This window comes from Ruditapes philippinarum, unplaced genomic scaffold, assembly GCF_026571515.1.
Source record: "Ruditapes philippinarum isolate M1 unplaced genomic scaffold, ASM2657151v2 ctg1797_1_1_1_1, whole genome shotgun sequence".
NCBI lineage: Eukaryota > Metazoa > Mollusca > Bivalvia > Venerida > Veneridae > Ruditapes > Ruditapes philippinarum.
The window spans coordinates 140,693-161,793 of NW_026858597.1; the positions used below are offsets into that span (position 1 = coordinate 140,693).

General features: G+C 32.4%; 1 protein-coding gene across 1 annotated transcript; it reads right to left on the bottom strand.

Moving 5' to 3' along the window:
- Positions 1–3,828: 3,828 nt before the first annotated feature.
- LOC132753694 (syntaxin-6-like) lies at positions 3,829–16,996 on the bottom strand. The gene is made up of 8 exons (XM_060744190.1): positions 16,850–16,996; positions 13,698–13,867; positions 13,149–13,243; positions 11,379–11,441; positions 7,258–7,371; positions 6,836–6,942; positions 5,593–5,687; positions 3,829–4,585 (listed from the first exon to the last, which is right to left on the bottom strand). Exons 1-8 carry the CDS (start codon positions 16,882–16,884, stop codon positions 4,509–4,511), a joined length of 756 nt encoding a protein of 251 aa, XP_060600173.1. The 5' UTR covers positions 16,885–16,996; the 3' UTR covers positions 3,829–4,508.
- Between the last annotated feature and the right edge of the window lie 4,105 nt (positions 16,997–21,101).

Below are 21,101 nucleotides of genomic sequence, written 5' to 3' on the forward strand. Positions count from 1 at the left end.
GCACGCTTCTTTAAAATATGAAAATGACGGCAACGTTCTTTCATATTGTTTATAGAACATTTAAAAAAAACAAGCGTCGCTACGATTTCTTTTGTTTGTTGGAGATGTTAATGGAGACAGGGGTGTGTCACCAGAGAGGAGCACGACGTTGTTGGAGCAGAGGGCAGTAATTAAGTCTGTGTAAATCTTGGTATGACGCCACAGCAGACTAAGGAAAACTTGGAAAGTGTATCTTGAACAAAAAAAAGTGTCTTATTCGTTTGTTTATAAGTGGCACAAACACTTCCATGAGGGTAGAGAAGAACTTCTCGATAATAAGAGATGCGACAGACCAGATCTAAACTTGTTGCAATGAGAACGTTATGCGAGTGAAATTGAAGTCAGAGTTAAAGGGACAAAAGTTTACCAGGTTCCATGATTTACAGTCCATGGCATTGTCTGTGTTGCGTTCATTTGATACTTCATTTAATAAGAACGTTTTCAGTCAGTGGGTATACAGGCATAAACGATGTGTAGAAGTGGGTGCTGCATTTTTTGAGAAGATGTAACGCCGACATAACGTAAGTTGCGAATGAGCTGCGGCGATCAGCTTAACATGTAGTTTTAAAAACTGTCATTTTGGATAAAATATACGGATTATTTATCTGAAACTTACACATCAAATTGATAAATGATTGAATAAATGTCAAATATAATTATATTAACTTTCCTTCCCCACAAAAAACAATTTATGGAGTGTGTCCACGAATATATTGATCAACCCTCGTATATAAAAAAACCCGACATATTTTTAAATGTGGCCTAATACATATAAATATTCATGATTTTGAAGAAAAATGATGCAATAACAGATAACGTACAATTAGACATGATCAAAGATCTATACCTTCAATTTATAAATAACACCCTAAATTTTACTTCACTGGCCAATTTTATACTTAACATAAGGTAACAATTAAAATACAAATATTGTATGGTTAAGTAATTGCCGAGAAGAAGGAATTATAATTAGTAAATAGTTATTTCAAGACTAGAAACCGGTTATTAGTGGAATGTCAGTAAAGAAAAGAATTCTTCTTTGAATCCTTTACAATCATATATTTCATATTTTATTTCTTGCATGCTATTGCTTTTGTTTTTTTTTGTTAGGGCATTGGGCTCAGTTTTAAGTCACATCAAAATGGTCTATGTCAACATGCGAACATCAACTTTCCAACTTAATTGTTGGCAGATGAAAAAATATCCCACACTATACATTATTCTTGACAAGAGCGGGCTTTTCACTATCAATTATCTAACAAATAACATTTCACATGAAAGCTCATTCATAATCTTCACAGTAATATGTATTTCAGGTTTTATAAATCAGTCTGAAGAATATTTTTGGGGCATCAAATTCAGTCAACCATGTTCAAAACCATGCACCAGTTCTCTGACAAGTTTACCAGAAATTGAGATTCTAAACTTTATATTAATAATACTTGTAACATGTGTTCATAATTTATCATGTGTACTTCTACAGAAATAAACATTTTTCTTTCTGTAAAAAGGGTAAACAAGTTCTTTACAATTTTGAAATTATGGATTTAGAACATTTTAGATGCTTGCCCCTGAAATAAATAGAGTAAAAATAAAATAATTTCTGATTAAGGTAGCAAAATGAAAACATGGTTGTGAAAATACAAGTTTTTTACACACAACACTTCATAAGAGCATATTTGAATGTAACAATTCACAATTTCTATAGTCAATAATGTTGCAATTTCAAAATGTGTTATTATTCTTTATCGTTATGATAAAGGCTACTTATTGAATCTTCTATTTAAACTTGTTTGTAGCCAAGTTCCATACAGCTTAGCGCATACAAAATTCCTAACTTTTCTTTTTACAACAGTTCATTTAAGTTAGTTTTATAACATACTGTGTCAATTTTTTTTCTTTCATATAACAAACTCACAATTTTTCTAATAAATATGAATACACTTGTACTTTTGTTCATACCAATAATTCATACAAATACCTCAAAACATAAATTATATACATCATATACTAGTTCATACAATAAAAATATACACTCATTACATACTTCATGCAAAATAGTTTACAAATCATACAAGTATCTATACAATTAACAAAATCCTCATACAAATAGCTCATACACTTAACCGTATATACAAACTTAAAACTGATTTAACTAGGTCAAAGTTTATACAAATATCCTTGGTTAGAAAAATTAAAGGTCAGGTAAAAGTGGTTATTTTGTACTCGGTACAGCACAGTAAGTAAGCCAAATAAAAAGAAACTGGATGAAACCTTACTCCCAGTTGTAGCAGCTAAGTAAGTTTATTGTTTCAAAATTTAATGATACCAGTATAATTCATTTATCTCAAAATCAATTTACAATGACAGTGTGTTGCATAAAATTTTTAAAAACTGGATAAAAATAACTTTTAGTTGAACAATAATCTATACACAGGTAAAAAGTTCATGAAAAGAACTATTGAAATTTCCATACAATTTTTCTTAATAAAAAGTGTGTCACAGGGTGAGAAAAATGTGGAGCTTGACTGGGACTCGAAACCTGCCACCCTTGGAATACTTACTGCGGCTCTATGGACTGAGCTTTCCAGTAGCTTACACACTAAATCTCCCCTAAATAGTGAACAGTTCTGAACCGTGACAAGTGCATTCTTTATCTGGTGGGATAAGCTAAAGCATAAAACACAAAGCTTACAAAATAGTGATAAACACATCCTTGGTCCCTGGGTCTAATATACTCTTATAATTCATTAAGTGCCTTTTCTAGTCAAGATTTTACTGACAAACAAAAAATGATGTTTTAAAGTGTTATTAACATTTCAATTCCATTGGTCCATCATTCAAACCATTTTTTCCCCATAAGTGTTATATACCAACACATTACTAGTTGAACAAATAAAATTAATGTAACATACAAAATATTGTCCATTGTATATTGTTCTGATCTTACTTTCAAATAAGAAACATTTATTAAAAAATAATAGTTAGAAAAACCAGTTTTCGAAATTTTTGTCACTAAGTGTGTGCTCAAAATTTCATGTATCCATAGAAAACAAATAGCCCAGCATACAAGGATGATATCCAGGCAACACATTACATGAACCAGTATTAAAACAATGATGCAAATACATATGGTAACAGGAGGTAATAATTTCAGTATGTTTATGGCAAAGGGAGGTAAAAATTGCAGCATATTTATAAAATCTATGTCTTAAAAAGCTTACTATGGAAGAGAAAATAACATGGAATGATACTGACATGTCCAACAAAATGCAATGAGAATCCAAATCCAAACAATATAATGTCAAAATGATTTTATCACATGATGTATGAGCATGAAGATCCTATGAACAATGTAATTTTGTTTGTTTGTTTGTTTCATTTTACGCCTTTTTCAACTTTATTTCAGTCATATAGGCGGGTAGTTTCCTAACCATCGTTCCTGGAGAGTTACACCAGTACTAGACTACCTTCCTCCGCGCTAAACTACCAAAGCATCTCCCGGGGATCGAACCCACACCAGAGAGGTAACTGGATTAGAAGTCATCGACTCTAACCCCTCGACCACGGAGGCGGTGAACAATGTAATAAACTATGGGCATATGTAAAACAATGCTGTGTTAACATGAAGTCTATTTATGCAAGCAATACCCCTCACCATGTCATGTGACCATGACTTAATGCTGAATCATATCAGCAATGCTCATCAATATTTGATGTGAGCATGACTCAACATTATGTCATGTGAGCATGACTCAACACCATGTTATGTGAGCATGGCTCATATGTGAGCATGGCTCAACACCGAGTGTGTGAGCATGTCTGAACACCATGTTATGTGAGCATGACTCCACACCATGTTATGTGAGCATGACACAACACTTTGTTATGTGAGCTTTCAACATCATGTTTTGTGAGCATGACTCAATGTCTTATTATGTGAGCATGACTCAACATAATATTATGTGAGATATCAGCATGACTCAATATCATGTCATGTCTATCTATATTGTGCATGAAGAGCTCAACAATATGAAATGTGAGCATGACTTAATAATTATGTCATGCAATAAATGAGTTAACATTCTGAGGAATGAACACAACTGTTCACTACATTATGTGAACATAACTGTATGTTAAATGATCACTGTTGTGTAAGACTAAGAGGAATGCATTGCTTTTAATGTGTGGGCATGATTTAACAATAAATATTAACATAAAAAGAACACAATATTGGACTGTGCATGGTTAACCATAGACTTTATGTAATTAGGACTTCAAAATTCTCTGTGTGGTTGTACATAATCAAAGATCCAACTGTGAGTCATTTAATCCATTTCTATGTTAAGTAATGATAGATTTTTTGTGTGAAAAACCATGATGGAACTACATTTTTGTCTATGGGCACAATGGAAGATGTTAGCATGCTAGAAGATGTGAGCATGCTAGATGGGAGCATGAGATGAGTTTCATAAAACAATGAGCAAAATGACAACTATAAGTAAAATTACTAACAACACTCCTATAGCACAACACTGCCGTTTATCTGAAAAACAGAGGAAAGAAAAATGTTAATATTTACAACACTAAATATCTTAAATGGACTTGTGCATCTCTTAATCTAGACAAAATCATTTTTAATTTTTAAGGGAGAAAATTCAAGATGTTCTGACTGATGGTTCATAGTGCTGACCATGATCAGACAGGACATATGTGCCGGCTAACCTTGGTCAACACTGGTTGCATTAATAGAATCTGTTGCAGCCAGAAGAATTAATTAAACTAGTTAGTTAAAGGTGTTTAACTTATACCTACTGTTGTATTTTGAAAATCCAATGACATTTTCTTTTAACAGAAACATAGCTGTGAAAACCAAAGCATGGAGGTAAGAAGCACATGTGAGCTTGGCTTTATGGTATTATATAAGAAACCATTTATTATTAAAAGCCAAAACCTATATCTTGGTTTAATGTTAGAAGCCAAAACACATACAATGTATCTTGATTTAACATTTAGCTGCCAAAACACATATCTTAGAATAACAGCTTTACCATCAGTTCAAAAAGTTCTTTGAACCTTGTTTAAGTAACAAAATAATACACCTTTAACTACTGCCATATTATGCAATTCAATGCAAAGAAAAATACCAAATATTAGATTACAATCACTTCTTACTTTTTCTTACTTATACTACCAAGCAAATAAAAAACACAACTATTTTTTCTAGAGATCTAAGGCATCAGAGCAGCAGTAATTCTCAGAAACACAATCTGGAGACATTGAAATTCCAGAATGTTGAACCTTGGATACATTGAATATTTTGGACACATAGTCCATGACGAAGCAAGGGTAAAGATAATGCCAGGAATAGGGTGGCTAGAAACATTGTGACTTTGGCACCTATCTGACTGATACTCCAGTCTCCCTAACTTTCACATAATCATTGATAATGGTTGACTCAGAACTCTGATTATTCCAGAAAATTATTATCCTTGTAGCAAAAGAAAAGGGTAATAAAGAAGGAATTTTTATATCAATATATAAATGATTTACCTGAAGACATATGTAAAACTTTTGCCATTTTCTTCATTACTGTGTCCATCCTAGATTCTGTCTTGTCCATCTCATGGTGAAAATCATCTAACATTCTATAAGTATATAATTATAACCTTTGTTGTAAGAAACTGCAAATCAAACAACCCTATTTTAAACTGGGAAGAATATACTCTGAATATACTCAAATATACTTTCTGTTTCAGACAGCACTTTTAAATAAGAATACTATTTTTTTTTAAATACCTGCAACTGCATAGTGGTCAGTTTCAAATTCAAGCAACACTAGTCTGTTTTAGAAATTAATTATTAACATACTGAATGTGTGCAATGGAATTGCCCTGCTTTGAATTTGAAACATTCCATCAAAGTTAAAAGCAGCATGCCTCCATATTCATGCTTATTATTTTTTAAAAAATTATCTAAAAGTAAAATATTGTGAAGTGAACTAAGAAAGTAATTTACACATTGCAAATCATTTTGAATTGAAATGGCACTTACAATCCACATAAATTACCAAAATGAGGTCAATATATGCAAAACAAGCCCTTATTGACATATTTTTTGCTTATCTTGAGGCATGCACCTTTAAGGGATTTCAAAATCAAAATACAAAACAACAAGGTACTAAGTACTAACAGTATAGAGCCAGCAGGTCATACAGCACTGTTTAATTCTATACCATTTTATCTGCTAAATTTCTTAAGTGGACTTGTCCAGCTTTGCATTTGGAACATCCCATATTTTGATATCCGAATAAAAAAAAAGCTACCAAAAGTACAGAGAGTCTGGACAATCTGCATATCTCTGCAGTCTCACCAGGATCTAAACTATTGGCTTATACTGGCTTATTAACTTTTCATTTTATTATCTCAAGAATGATAATGGACAGTTCCAAAAAATGTAAGCTAGACAATTTCATACACAAATACAGCATGGTAAGTGGTTAAGTGTTAGTTTATACAATGTTATTTTAGTTTGATTGTGTTGGCAGCTATAAGCTTATTGAAACATTCTCGAATTCCTTCCTGGAACCAACCAGTGCAAAGCAATGAATGTTAAATTTCTTGGTGAAGGAAACAGCAGCTTGCGTCTGACGGGGTTTGAACCCATGCAGTCAGCAATCCTTAGATTCCAACAACACGTAAATCACTCAGCCAAGTCACCATGTGTTAACATGGTATGCAATAAGAAGCGCAAAATGCTATGCTGTTAGAATGAAAGTCACTATAGGTTAACTCACCTATTCTGTTCCTCTAATTCGTTGCCTATTTGATGGCTCATATTTTTCAGGGCACCAACACTGGACCCAATCATGTCAAGCTGCTCGTCTTGGTCCTTTATAATTAACTGGAAATAACAAATTTGCCACATTTAAGTACCATTAACATAATTAACCATAGTTTATTCCTGATACGAATATAACTGATGAAGTCAGATTTAAATATTTTAATTAAACTAGATACACACAGTTTCATACAGTTTTAGGTATAACGGTAGCCAGTGTCATTTTCAGAATCTACTATCTAATCCAATTTACTTTATCTGTCATATACAGCGTAACAGCAACACCTCTCTACAACAACTTTCAAAAGGGTATTTCTCTGAAAGGGTTTATACTGTATTAGATGACCTGTTGATTTTGGGTTGTTTATTTAAGATTACCTGTTGATTTTGTGTTGTATCATCTATAAAACTTTGGTGAGAACGTTCCATCTCAGCGTCCAGTCTTGAATACTTGTCATAGGATTTACTGGGACTGTTGGAATTCAATAATGACTGAAATACAAATAACACAATCAACACTTTTACTAATCAATTTATACAAGTGTCTACTTCTAACAAGAGGGCCATGATGGCCCTGAGGTCGCTCACCTGTATATAGGCCCCCCCCCCCCCGGGCCAATTTTAACCCAAGGGTTTTTATTTGAACAAACTTGGTAGACACCAATAAAATGTTTCATGCTAAACATCTTAGCTCTAGCTCATTGGGTTTTTTTTAAAGAAGATTTTTTAAGTTTTAACTATACACATATAGATAAAAACAATGACACCCCTGGGGCGGGGCCAGTTTTGACCCCAGGGCTTTTATTTGAACAAACTTTGTAGACACTCACTAGAAGATGTTTCATGCTTAACATCTAAACTCTAGCTATTTGGGTTTTTTCAAAGAAGATTTTTTAAGTTTTTGCTATACACATATAAGGAAAATCAATGACCCCCGGGCGGGGCCAATTTTGACCCAAGGGCTTTTATTTGAACAAAGTTTGTAGACACTCACTAGAAGATGTTTCATGCTTAATATCTAAACTCTAGCTATTTGGGTTTTTTCAAAGAAGATTTTTTAAGTTTTTACTATATGCATATAGGGTCAAAATCAATGACACCCCTGGGGCAGGGCCAGTTTTGACCCCAGGGCTTTTATTTGAACAAACTTTGTAGACACTCACTAGAAGATGTTTCATGCTTAACATCTAAACTCTAGCTATTTGGGTTTTTTCAAAGAAGATTTTTTAAGTTTTTGCTATACACATATTAAGAAAATCAATGAGCCCCTGGGCTGGGCCAATTTTGACCCCAGGGCTTTTATTTGAACAAACTTGGTAGACACTCATTAGAACATGTTTCATGCTAAATATCTAAGCTCTAGCTCTTTGAGTTCTTTAAAAGAAGATTTATTAAGTTTTTACTATATGCATATAGGGTCAAAATCAATGACCCCCTGGGACGGGGCCAATTTTGACCCCAGGGCTTTTATTTGAACAAACTTGGTAGACACTCTTTAGAAGATGTTTCATGCCAAATATCTAAGCTCTAGCTCTTTGGGTTCTTTAAAAGAAGATTTTCAAAGTTTTTTCTATATGCATATAGGGAAAATCAATGACTCCCTGGGGCGGGGCCAATTTTGACCCCAGGGCTTTTATTTGAACACACTTGGTAGACACTCACTAGAAGATGTTTCATGCCAAATATCTAAGCTCTAGCTCTTTGGGTTCTTTAAAAGAAGATTTTCAAAGTTTTTTCTTTCGGTTGCCATGGCAACCAGAGTTCTGCATGGAATTAAATTCTTTGAACAATTTTTAAAGGTGACCACCATAGGGACATTCCTGTGAAGTTTGGATGAAATTGGCTTAGTGGTTTATGAGGAGATGTCATTTAAAGTAAAAGTTTACGGCCGGACGCCGGACGAAAAGCGATCACAAAAGCTCACCCTGTCACTTTGTGACAGGTGAGCTAAAAACTAGATTAAAGTGGTCTTCAACTTTTATTTTCTGTTGGAAAAACAACTCCTGTGTTGTTTCAAACTAAGCATTTCAGTAATTTTATCTTGGAAAAATACATCATATCACTGTTAAGCCTTCTTCAAAACAATGTCCTGAGAGCTATTTATAACCAAAAGTGATGCTTGTTTCTAAAAATAGAAGCTCAGGAAACAAATCATCCACTTTACTCATTTAAATATAGAGAGCAGATTGTTACATGTATATAAGAGGTATCAAAGGGTTTCCTTCATGTTTATGTATTTTATTGTCGGCAAATTTGATTTTCCACTTAAATTATTTTAATTTGACAATTATACACAATGATTTATCTAAAAATAACATAACCTTAAGAAAAAGCTGCTGAAGGCTGCTTTAAACTATTTTAAGTGTTCACGTCTGACCTTACCACCCATAATGGGATTTATTTCTATTATATTGTATAAGATCTTAACATTTAAGTTTTTTATGGCATAGTTAATGACTATAAAAAGAATCTCCATATATAATAATAGTTTTCAAACAAATCAAATTTCCGCCCAAACAATTTAATAATCTACAACAATGTGAATAGACTTTGTAAATAATAGCACCCAAAGGAATATAATATTGTACAAATATCTTTTTTATCTTTCGTTATTTCTTCTGATCTCTTTCCGACAAACCAGACATTTCTCCATGATAACAGACACAGATAAAGATGAAAGCATATAATCACCCCTATGGGACAGATCTAAATGTTACATCTATAGCGTTGTACTGCTGGGACACATTGTTGTGTTCTAGCTATACAAGAGGAAATACTTCAAATGGCGAAAAAAGTGACATCAAAACAGGAATTAGTCTGAAAGCTTTTCCAACCTAAGATCTAATCTATAGAATTGTGTGGAAGTACATGTGTATTGTCATTCATTTACAAATCACAACCTTTAACAGCATTACTTACAATCAGTAAATTATTATTTCAGATTTAACACTTGACTGAGTGATTCATTGACTGAATGGTTGACTAACTGACTGATTGATTAAATGGTTGGTTGTCTGGTTTGTTGATTAACTGAACAATTGGCTGGTTGATTTATTGAACAGTTGCTTGGTTGGTTGCCTTATTAATTCATTACTATATATAGAAATTGCATCAAAGAGTGAAATAAATAACTTCACTGAGTGAAAAAATAATTTCACTTTTCTATTATCGGGTATTTTATCAACTATCAACAGTAAATTTGTCTACAGGATTTGTCCTGCTTAATTTGTATAATGAACATGTACTTCTGAATTTGTCTAATGGACTTGTCCTGCTAATTTTTTTAAAAGGGACTTGTCCTGCTAAATTTGTATAATGAACTTGTCCTGCTAAATTTGTATAATGAACTTGTACTTCTGAATTTGTCTAATGGACTTGTCCTGCTAATTTTTTTAAAAGGGACTTGTCCTGCTAAATTTGTATAATGAACTTGTCCTGCTAAATTTGTATAATGAACTTGTCCTGCTAAATTTGTATAATGGACTTGTCCTGCTAAATTTGCATTTCTATTCACTTTTCTATTATCGGGTATTTTATCAACTATCAATGGTATATTTGTCTACTGGATTTGTCCTGCTCAATTTGTATAATGAACATGTACTTCTAAATTTTTACAATAGATTTTGTCCTGCTAAATTTGTCTAATGGACTTGTCCTGCTAAATTTGTATAATGAACATGTCCTGCTAAATATGTTAAATGGACATGTCCTGTTTTATTTGTTAAGTGGACTTGTCCTGCTAAAAAAAAATTTATGGACTTGCTCTGCTAAATTTGTATAATGGATTTGTCCTGCTAAATTTGTTTCATGAACTTATCCTGCTAAATTTGTACAATGGAATCGTCCTGCTAAATTTGTCTAGTGGACTTGTCCTGCTAAATTTGAAAAGTGAAATTGTCCTGCTTAACTTGTCTTTTGAACTTGTCTTGCTAAATCTGTATAATAAACATGACCTGCAAAATTTGTTAGATGGTCTTGTCCTGCTAGAAACATTAATGGACTTGCTCTGCTAAATTTGTATAAAAGACTTATCCTGCTAAATTTGTATAATGAACTTGTCCTGCTTAATTTGTATAATAGACTTGTCCTGCTAAATTTGTATAATAGACTTGTCCTGCTAAATATGTCTAATGGACTTGTCCTGCTAAATTTTCATAACTGACTTGTCCTGCTAAATGTGTATAATAGACTTGTCATGCTACATTTGTATAATGAACTTGTCCTGCTAAATTTGTATAATAGACTTGTCCTGCTAAATATGTCTAATGGACTTGTCCTGCTAAATGTGTATAATGGACTTGTCATGCTACATTTGTATAACGGATTTGTCCTGCTAAATTTGCATAATGGACTTGTCCTTCTTAATTTTGAAATGTCCGTTGTTAATGTGAGAGATATTGATATCCACATCAGAGTGTAGACTGGTTTAGCTTTATGGTGTTGGCAAATTATTTTTTTTCCATAGCATTCATAATGGTATTCATTTGCTCATGACATACCTGTCTAACATTTGACTCTTCTGTGGCATGTGACTGGGGGCTTGTCATCTGAGATTTCATCTCCTGAAATATACCAATGAAACCTTTGAATAAAGCCTGTCAAATGAATGAATAAATGACAGTTATTTATCCTAAAAGACATTTTTTTTGTTTTAGTATAGCCCCAGAATTATGATGCTAGTATTCTATACAGAACTACATTGTATCAGTAAAAAAAAATTTCCCACATCAAAGATTCATAAATTTTTGATATCTACTAATGTATAAAATGAAAGAAACAACATAAATTTAAAAACAAAAAATTGATACAATATCTAATTGATTTCTTATTCAGTATGAAAATTTTCAACTTAAGATATAATTATACATATAAAGGTTATAGACCCTTTCATTTAAGACCGTATTTAAGTTGTCGCCCTAGGATGACGTCATTGGGGGATACGGTGGACAATGCCGATACGATTAAGTACACTAATAGAGGGATATAAAGGTCTTAATCCTTTCTCTTGTAAGATTGGCAGATACATTACATAAAAAGGATGGTGAAATGAATAAAAATGTTTACTATAATAAGGTTAACGATTTGTTTTAATAGTAGACCATATTGCTGGGTAACTGATCATGATTACCATTTTCGTTATATTCTTAATAATGAAAATTTTACCAGGCAGTTAAATCGTACTTACTTGCTTATACCAGAGATAGATAATGTATCATATGTCTCTGCTAATATACAATACCCAAAACATATTTTGAGTTTCAAAAATGTAAGGATTCTGTCGTCTGGAAAAAAAGGCGGCGTAATAAGTTGTGAACACGTTCACAGAAATTCGTTATTAACTGAATTATAATTTTACGTATTTTTGACTGTGCCAGTTGGTAGGACTCTGGATCGAGTATCAAATCAGTAAGGCATGACCAATAAAGTCCCTAGGATGATCCATAACAAACTTCGGACCATAAATATTTTGACAACTAACAAAAGTGACGTAATCTGATGTAATGTTATAACTCTGAAAAATGCACCCTGGTGATTTATGATATCACAGCCAAGTGTCGCTTGTATGCACCCTGTTTATTAATATGTTACAGCCCAGTGGCCCTTAAATCTATTTATCTATGAAATATATGAAATAAGTTACTGGGGAAAAGGTCTTTACTCTTATAATCAGAAGAATATATTTTTAATTTCAAAATTATCTTATTATCGTCTGGTGCGAATCTAACATTATAAAAGACATTGCCACATGATTTTCGTTCTTTCCGGAATATTTATAAAATTATATCCTTCACTGGTTCTTTGAAATATTTTTTTGTACAGCATAATGTAAAAGAATCAGTAAGTATTGACAGAATGCATGCTGTTATTGTTCTATTAAAGCTTGAAAAACAATCATTAAAAGATATATTGGCAATCTTTTTCTCATGTTTGTCACAAATTCGCCGGAATTTTCTAAATGACAGAAAATAACACAGAAAACTAGAAAATGACCATTTAAATTTATAATAGGCAATTTCAGTGTGTATGGGTGTTTTTCAAATATTAAAATTTGATTAAGTTACTAGCTTTTTATCCTGGCATTAATCAGAGAAAATCTAGATCTAATAAATATATTCACTTTTTTCACTCCGTAGCGAGCATTAATCTCAATCTTTGTTTTTGTATTTTTTTCTATTGTCTTGATATTGAATTTATGTATGCATGCGTAAATTTTTACATGTTATAATCATAATTGAAAAGGGTCTATATATATATAAAGATTTACGTACCCTAACAGCTGCCTTAGTTCGCTCTATAAATTCCCTCCTCTCCTTCAGTTCCGGGACTTCTATTCTAAACTTACGAGGATTTTTCTCGACAATACTTGACAACAGTTAAGATCATTTTCAAGTTTTTTTTAAATTTTGGGTTTATACATGTATTTATATCATTATAAACAGATAATAATGTAAGCTTTACATACAAAATTCTGACGTTACAAAGCAAGGTTTGACATAAAGTAAGTCTGTTTGCTTTTTTTGTCTTCACATTGATTTAAAAAAATTATTTTGTTGACATAATTATCTTGGTAGATTATCCACCTAACCAGCATTCCTGAATAACTACCCAGTAATTATCAATTTCTCTGCAAGAGACTGACTACTAATCCCAAATAATCACCCTGAGCTTGCTCAGATGAGCTAAAAATTTTGAAACATATTTAAAAGCCTTCAAATCTATTGTTATTGAAGACCTCCATTCATCAAAGAATTCATTCCAGTCAGATCCCTTTAAAGATGATTCTTAATCAATCTAACCCAACAAGAAACAAAGGATATCAATAGTTTCCTCTAAATCTTCGAGATCCCATTCTATACTCCGCAAGCTATTTCTCAGCTCATTAGTTGTCCAGTTGTATTCTTCTACGGAGACGAGATTTGGGGCATCTGCTAGTTCACACCATCTTGTGTACAGGTTTTTGGATGTCTGTAATGCCTTTTGGACCTCCCTGTGATACAAGATGAAAATTGATTACCAACAAGCATAATAGTATACCTTACACAAATATCTTTCATAATTCTATATCTTGAATGACTTTTAAATAATATAATTTTTGGAATGACATCAATGATCAAGGAAAAATGTTATAGTGACTATTAAAGTCACTGTTATTTCTTTTATTGGGCTATTCAAATTTACTTAGGTACATGATTTTAACATATGAGATATTCATCTAATAACTTATTTAGAGTACCGTTATGGCTATAGAAAACTTTTGATTTCTTTATGTTATTAACCTATATAGCCTAATGGCGACAACTGAAGCAACCAATGCAGCCCACAATCATCGTTTTAATGGTTCACTAGTTACGGTAGTCATTATTACTACATATTTTGAAATTTTCCTAAAAATGATGAATTATCTTGTCCAGATTGAAAAAGAGTGATCCATGACCATATGTGTCGCCTAATAATAGTCAATTAAGCAGTTGTATTAAGGGGTGATTGGACAGTTTGCTGGAAATGTAAATTGACTACATTTATATGGATGCTTGAGTGTTTTCTGTAATGTGGAGAAAGTCAGAATAATCCAACTGATAATGATGAACATTGACTGCTGGAGGACATTATTATGTTCTATGGATGTACAGAAAGTTGACGCAGATTTGATCCCTATAGGTGCAGCTACTGTGGTAGCAGGTGACGCAAAATACATGTACATAACAGGCTAAAATGCCTTTTTAAAAAAATTAAAATCATTCTACTGTAACATCCTGCAACATTTCACTCAAATTGCTTTAGTAGTATTAGAGTAGTGCGGACAAATTCTTAAAATGAAAAGAGCACTGCATGCTCCCATCTGTTAAAATAACCACTTTTGACAAAAAATTCTTAAAGTTAAAAAAGAGCATAACTTCAAAAATAAAGCTTTAAGAATTAAGCCCCTTATTTTACAACTGCCTCTTGTCATGATAAGTAAGTACTCTAAGTTTCATATTCATATTTATACCTTTAAAATTGTTTGAGTAATGGATCACATTAAAGTTTACAGTCTATTTACTATACATACATGTAATTATTCAATATTGTTACTTTCACTTTGCAACTTCAATGTGAATTTATTTAATCTCCAAGGGAAAAATCTGACAGATTACTTTGACTATTATTAATAAATTAAAGCTTTCAGAATGGATCTAATATTTAATGAATTATTAACACCTGTAAATCAATATAATTATATTTGTTAGCTTAAATAAAATACTTCACTGGGACAATCATACTGCAATAGGACAATCATGAATAAATCATCTTTGATCATATGAACCAGGGTGTCCGTTTGACCCTTGAAATGACACTTTGACCCTTCAAATTTCAAAAAGACCTGATTTGACCCACAGAATTTTAACTGAAGGGTAAAATTTTGTTAAAATCATGGGTATTTGCCTTGTATCTGGTCAAAATGACCCTCAGGATTTCATGGCTAGTGAACACCCTGTGAACAATGATCAAAAGGCAACATTTATTATTCATAAATCAAGTGATACATAGCAATAGAAGAAATAGCTTCAGTGGCTGTGTGACTGAGTTGTCAACATGTTGAACTAGAGTAGTAACAATTGCTGGACGCATGCATTCAAATCTTATCAAGGGCAAGCTGTTGAAGGTAGGTAAGAAACGTTTTGGCTTGTAATTCACCATAACAAAATGAAGTGTGGTTTGTTAGAGCTTGAAAGCAAGCATTTGATGTTACGGTTTCATATTAATTATATAGTATGTACCCCTAAAATTGGACATCGACGGTCGCCCTTCGTCCAACAAATAGTGCGCCAGGACTTTTTATTAGCGAGCTTGTCGAGCTGGCCCGAAGGGCCTGCTCGCAAAGCGAGCTTTACGGTAACGCGAGTACCTGCTAAGTGATGGTTTTGAAAAATTTCGTCCAAAGTACGGAAATTGGACACATCGCAACCTTTCGAATTTAAAGATAACGATAAAAACTGAGGAATTCTAAATGAAAACGGATGTCTAGACTGGTCACCCGCGCACGTCTATGGGAACCATAGTTGGACAGGGAACCAGAATAACGGAAGCTGTGTATAAAAAAATAATAATTGAAGGCGCCATTTTGTTTGAAAAATCTGATAAATAAGAACAATTTTTTGTCGAATTTTGTTGTGAAAACTATCTAGAATGAAAGAAAATGGTCTTATTAAGAAAATGAATCCGAACACCAATATTTTTTATTCAGTCGTTAACGCTGTACAGACGTTTAAAGTATTGTTTACTTGACGTCACAATGTAGCGCCAAACAGCACGTGCAAAACAAACAAATCAAGTACGCTATTTTAATGTCGCAAACGTTTTAAGTTTTACATTTGTTTCACTTTAGATAATCTTTATTTCGCTTGAAAAATTATAGAGTGAAACAAAAGAAACAAAGTTTTATCAACGTTTTCAAAACTCGTTATTCATTTCACGACAGGGGCGGAGCCATATTTAACGAAGTACGTGTGACGTCACACGCACTCGTTACTGCATTTGAAATAAAATTGAGCGATTATTTCATACTATTTCACGTAAAAAGTGCATCGAGCTCGCTTTGAGGCTTTGCCTTTTTCATATTATCTAACAACAGACATCTATGTACATATAATATCAGTTTGAAACATTAGTCAGTCTAATGAGAATAATATACAACACACAATTCCTGGTGATCACTGATGCCAGTGATGGTATAATTGAGTCTGAGACTTCTGTATATTTTTTCTAATCATGTCACTGCCCACTACTGATACATGTATAAACATACTGATTTGGATTCTTTAGATGATTAGTACATAAAATATATATTTTGACTGTGGAAACCGGCAAATCTATGACTATGTACAGATTTTGAGATTATCCAAAAAATTAAAGATACATTTCTGAAGAAAAACTCGTTCTATCAACGAAATCAAATGTTATAGATATCAAATATTGGAAAAACACTTACTCTTTAACAACGAAGAACGGATCTTCAAGTGCCATTTTGGTTGATTTCTGTCAAAATTACAATATTTTTATAAAGTGCTGTCAAGTTCCATCTTCTCCCAACAATTGTATGCGTTTCGTAAAATTATTGTGTCATGAGAATTGTTGTAGAGTCGGTATACTGCTACTAGTCATTTCATGGTCTTAGGCCACTAAATATGTTATCGGAAATTCGTTGTATGGTGTATTATTGTTTGTACATATCATTATGTTTGTATTTTCAGCCTTATATGCTGTACAAATGTTTTTGTTGCTATTGTGCAAGCGTTATCTAACTATGACATCGCAAATTGTATGCTCATCATCAGTAAATCTATCACGACAGCTAGTCGGTTAACAATTAAGTTAATTTACATCTAGATCTACATATTACTCCTGAATAATCAATTCTGACCATCACTGGCTGGCTCTTCGTCAGGAAAACTGTTGTAAAAATGTTTATTCAAACCAAAACAATCAAATAGTTTTCACGCGTGGCAACTGGGAAGAACAGCTGGCATTCAATACATGTATACGAAGATTAATTGCTTTGCTTTTAGTTAATTTACACCTTTTTCAATGGTTGGTGATCCACGCTCTGGAATCTATTGACATGTTTTGTTAACCATTTAAAATAGTTTACAGTAAGATACTCTTTTTGTAAGAACAGATGATTGGCCTACATGCCATACACTTGCAAATGTTTCACGTTTTATGCCCTATCATTCCCCTCCCATTCTTTAAAATCCACTCAATCAATCAATTAATCAATCAACCAACAAATCAATAGACGGATCGATCTATCGGTCTGTCGACCAATCAACCAAACAATAATTTAATCTCAACTCTTGAAACTCAGCTCAAATAATTTAATTGCGTTAAACATATAATATATGATTATAGCACATACAACATATCATAAGGTAGAAGACATGGATTTTTCAAGGAGCGCAAAAATACAATGTAAAACATATGAATTCATCATTATAACGTGTTTGAGGTTCTGTAAGACTATTTTCTAACCAAATTTGCATAACATAAATATTTAGAAAGATCTCTTACAATTATTTTAGATTCAGACAATAATAAATTAGTAAATTTCTGCAATGTAGGTCATGTATAATATCTATATAGTTACTAAGCGTCTACGATATTTTTGCGAAGGTCAGCATATTGTGAACATGTAAACAAAAAGTGAAATTCGTTTTCAATTTGTCTGGAAGAACAATTATTGCATATTCTTTCTAGTCTAGGTACGTTTGTATATCTTCCCTTTTCAATAAACAAGTCGTGAGATGATGTTCGAAATTTTGTTAGTGCAACTCGAAATCTTTTGTCCTTAATATAATCAAGATAACTTTCAAATTCAAATTTATTTTTCATAGAACTGTATGTATTTAGACGTCTAGAATTATTGATAAACAATAAACAAATTGTGTAATGAGTACGAACTGTGCTGGGCTATTCGCAAAATCATGGCTTTTGTTTTGCTGGCATTAAGACGTAAGCCCCATGTATTGCTATATTCTTCTATGTCGTTCAACATGGACTGTAGGGAGTTTGGAACTTGGGCAAATAAAACTGCGTCATCGGCAAAATGTAATAAAAATAATTGAATGTCGCCAATGTTCATTATTCCATTAATATCTGTATTTACATTATTAACAATATCGTTTAGAAAGAAGAGACACAAAATGCTGCTGGCGGGGTCACCTTGTTTCACTCCAATGTTTGAATTTATAAAGTTAGAGTTAGTCGAATTATACCTTACAAACGATTTAACCGTTGAGTTCATTTACTTTATAGCCAATACTGTACTAACATTGCATTCTCAAGTAAAATCTATCAATTCTGGCAAACATTAAAATTAAAGGCTACATATATTTTTTTCTTTTCAGCAAGAGTTTTTTGAAATAAGAGCGTGTAAAATATAAATACAGTGAATCGTTGAATTTTTCTTTTGAAAACCTAATTGATTGTCAATTAACTTTTTGTTTTTATCGGCCCAATTTGTACGTCGAGTTAGTTTGGAATATATTTTTGAAATAATGTTCTCTAAAATTCTTAGCTTCCGGATTGCCTCCCTTGAATATGGGAACGATTATGCCTTGTGTCCAATTTTCTGGAAACATTCCGTGTGTAAAAATTTCATTATGCAACTTAACAAGAAATGGACAAATTATGTCAAATGAGAGTTCAAAAACTTCCGCTATAAGGTAATCAGTCCCCACACTTTTTGAATTATTTTGCATTCTTAACTTCTAATTCAGAAAAAAACAGCATCTAATTCATTATCACATACAAAATTACTATTAAAATGCGAGCTTGTGTCAGTGGTCGCTTCGTTACCGTAAATGTTATTGAAATGAGTAAATAGTGATTCAATTGATATATTTATTTGTTCCTTTGAATCCGTTTTATACTGCGATTTTATATTTTTCCACAATCAATTACTAGTACTTTCTCCCGTACTTAATTTAAGTCTTCATAACATTACATAAGTATTTTCAGTTAATAGTTAAATTCTTATCTTTTGAATAATACATTTTACAACTTTACAACTTAAGAAATTCAGACTTGTATTTAGTACAAATTATTTATTTTAGTCTAGTTGATAATAGACTTTTTTACATGTATATGCACCTGAGTTTTACGGCAGGTTAGTATAGGCTTAATATATGTTTTTATAGGTACATAAAAGTTCTGTTTTACCTGTATGAATTTCAGTCATTGCCATATACTTCTAACATATTGTCAGTTCCAATATGCAAATACGTTTTTAAAGTAAATAATATTAAACGCAAGGGGATAAAAAGAATATCTTGGCATGACCAAAAATAGAGAAAGCAAATTTCAGGGAAGGCGGAAATGTGAACAGAACAATGTGAGCTTGCTAGAATATTTTGACTTATGGAACTTGGCACTCAGAATGATTCTTTAAATGTCTGCAATGAGTCAACCACTGTACGAGTACCATTAGCCTTTTGGTGGCAGCAAATTCTGCTCATGCGACCAGTGCATACCAAGATCAGCCATAATTATCTGGACATAAATAACATTTTGATAGAGGATTTCAAAATTTGTACTGACTGAATATCGGACCACGACATGTCAATTGATCTTGGTTTGCATGGGTAAAAAATCTGTAAGTGCCAGTTACGGTATTACTTTATGGCCAGAGCGTTTTTCTCTGAGAAAAAAAGTGCGAAACATGACAGTACCTTGGTGACATTTAGCAAACTTAAGGAAACCTGGAAACCAAGCAAATGTTTTGGAGTATGTTTAAAACTTAAACTGTTTAGCAGTTTTGAACATGACCCTAACGGAACACTATTACCAGCAGACTAAGGGTCAAGGTTTCCAATTATAAAATAATACCTTTCTTCCTCTTTCAACGTGATTCAATCCGGAAAAGCTTAACAAAGAGTTAATTATTTAAAAAATAATCAGATTGGAAATACAAATAAAACGCAACATTTAGATAGCGTTTTATAAATATAACACATAATTATGACAGCGTATGGACTACCGTTTCCGTTAATTGTTTATTGTTTCGAGACTTTATTACAAAGTTCAGCAAATGTTTGAAATAACAAGCATGAATTTAACTGACTATAAAATTATATTTTCTTTACAAAGGAATAAAGAAAAGACTGTTAAGATACAGTTATAAATTAGGCAGATTAGCCTGCAAGTCTTAAAGTCTCGTTTTAGTTTGCAATTTATTTAGATACTTTATAGAGAAATGCAGTAAAATGTTAAGACAAACAAATAAATTCAATTTTCTGCATGATTAGATTCTCCATAATGCAATCAGAAATATCTCTTAAAATGTAGTTATAAACAAATGTATGAATTATTTATGCATGGCAATACTGCAGAAATGGAATTTACTTTTTATTTGTTTTGTATGTTATGTTCTCGCCGTAATGTTTCTCTTCAGTATAATATAGATTAAAGTTAAAGTACATGAATATTTGACAAAACTTTACGATGCATTTATATGTAAATGGTGATATATACATTAGTTATACAGAATTCATTAAAGTTTGATTATGTAGGAATCTATGAAGTTATAGACACACTCTCGAGACTGTTCCTGGAATCAACCAGGTACTAAGCAGTGATTTTAACTTTTCTTGCTCAAAGACATGATGCACTGCTTCTAGCGGGGTTTGTACTCACGAGCCCAATTTCTAGTAACTTGGGAGAGCGCCGATCTGGTCGTATATTCC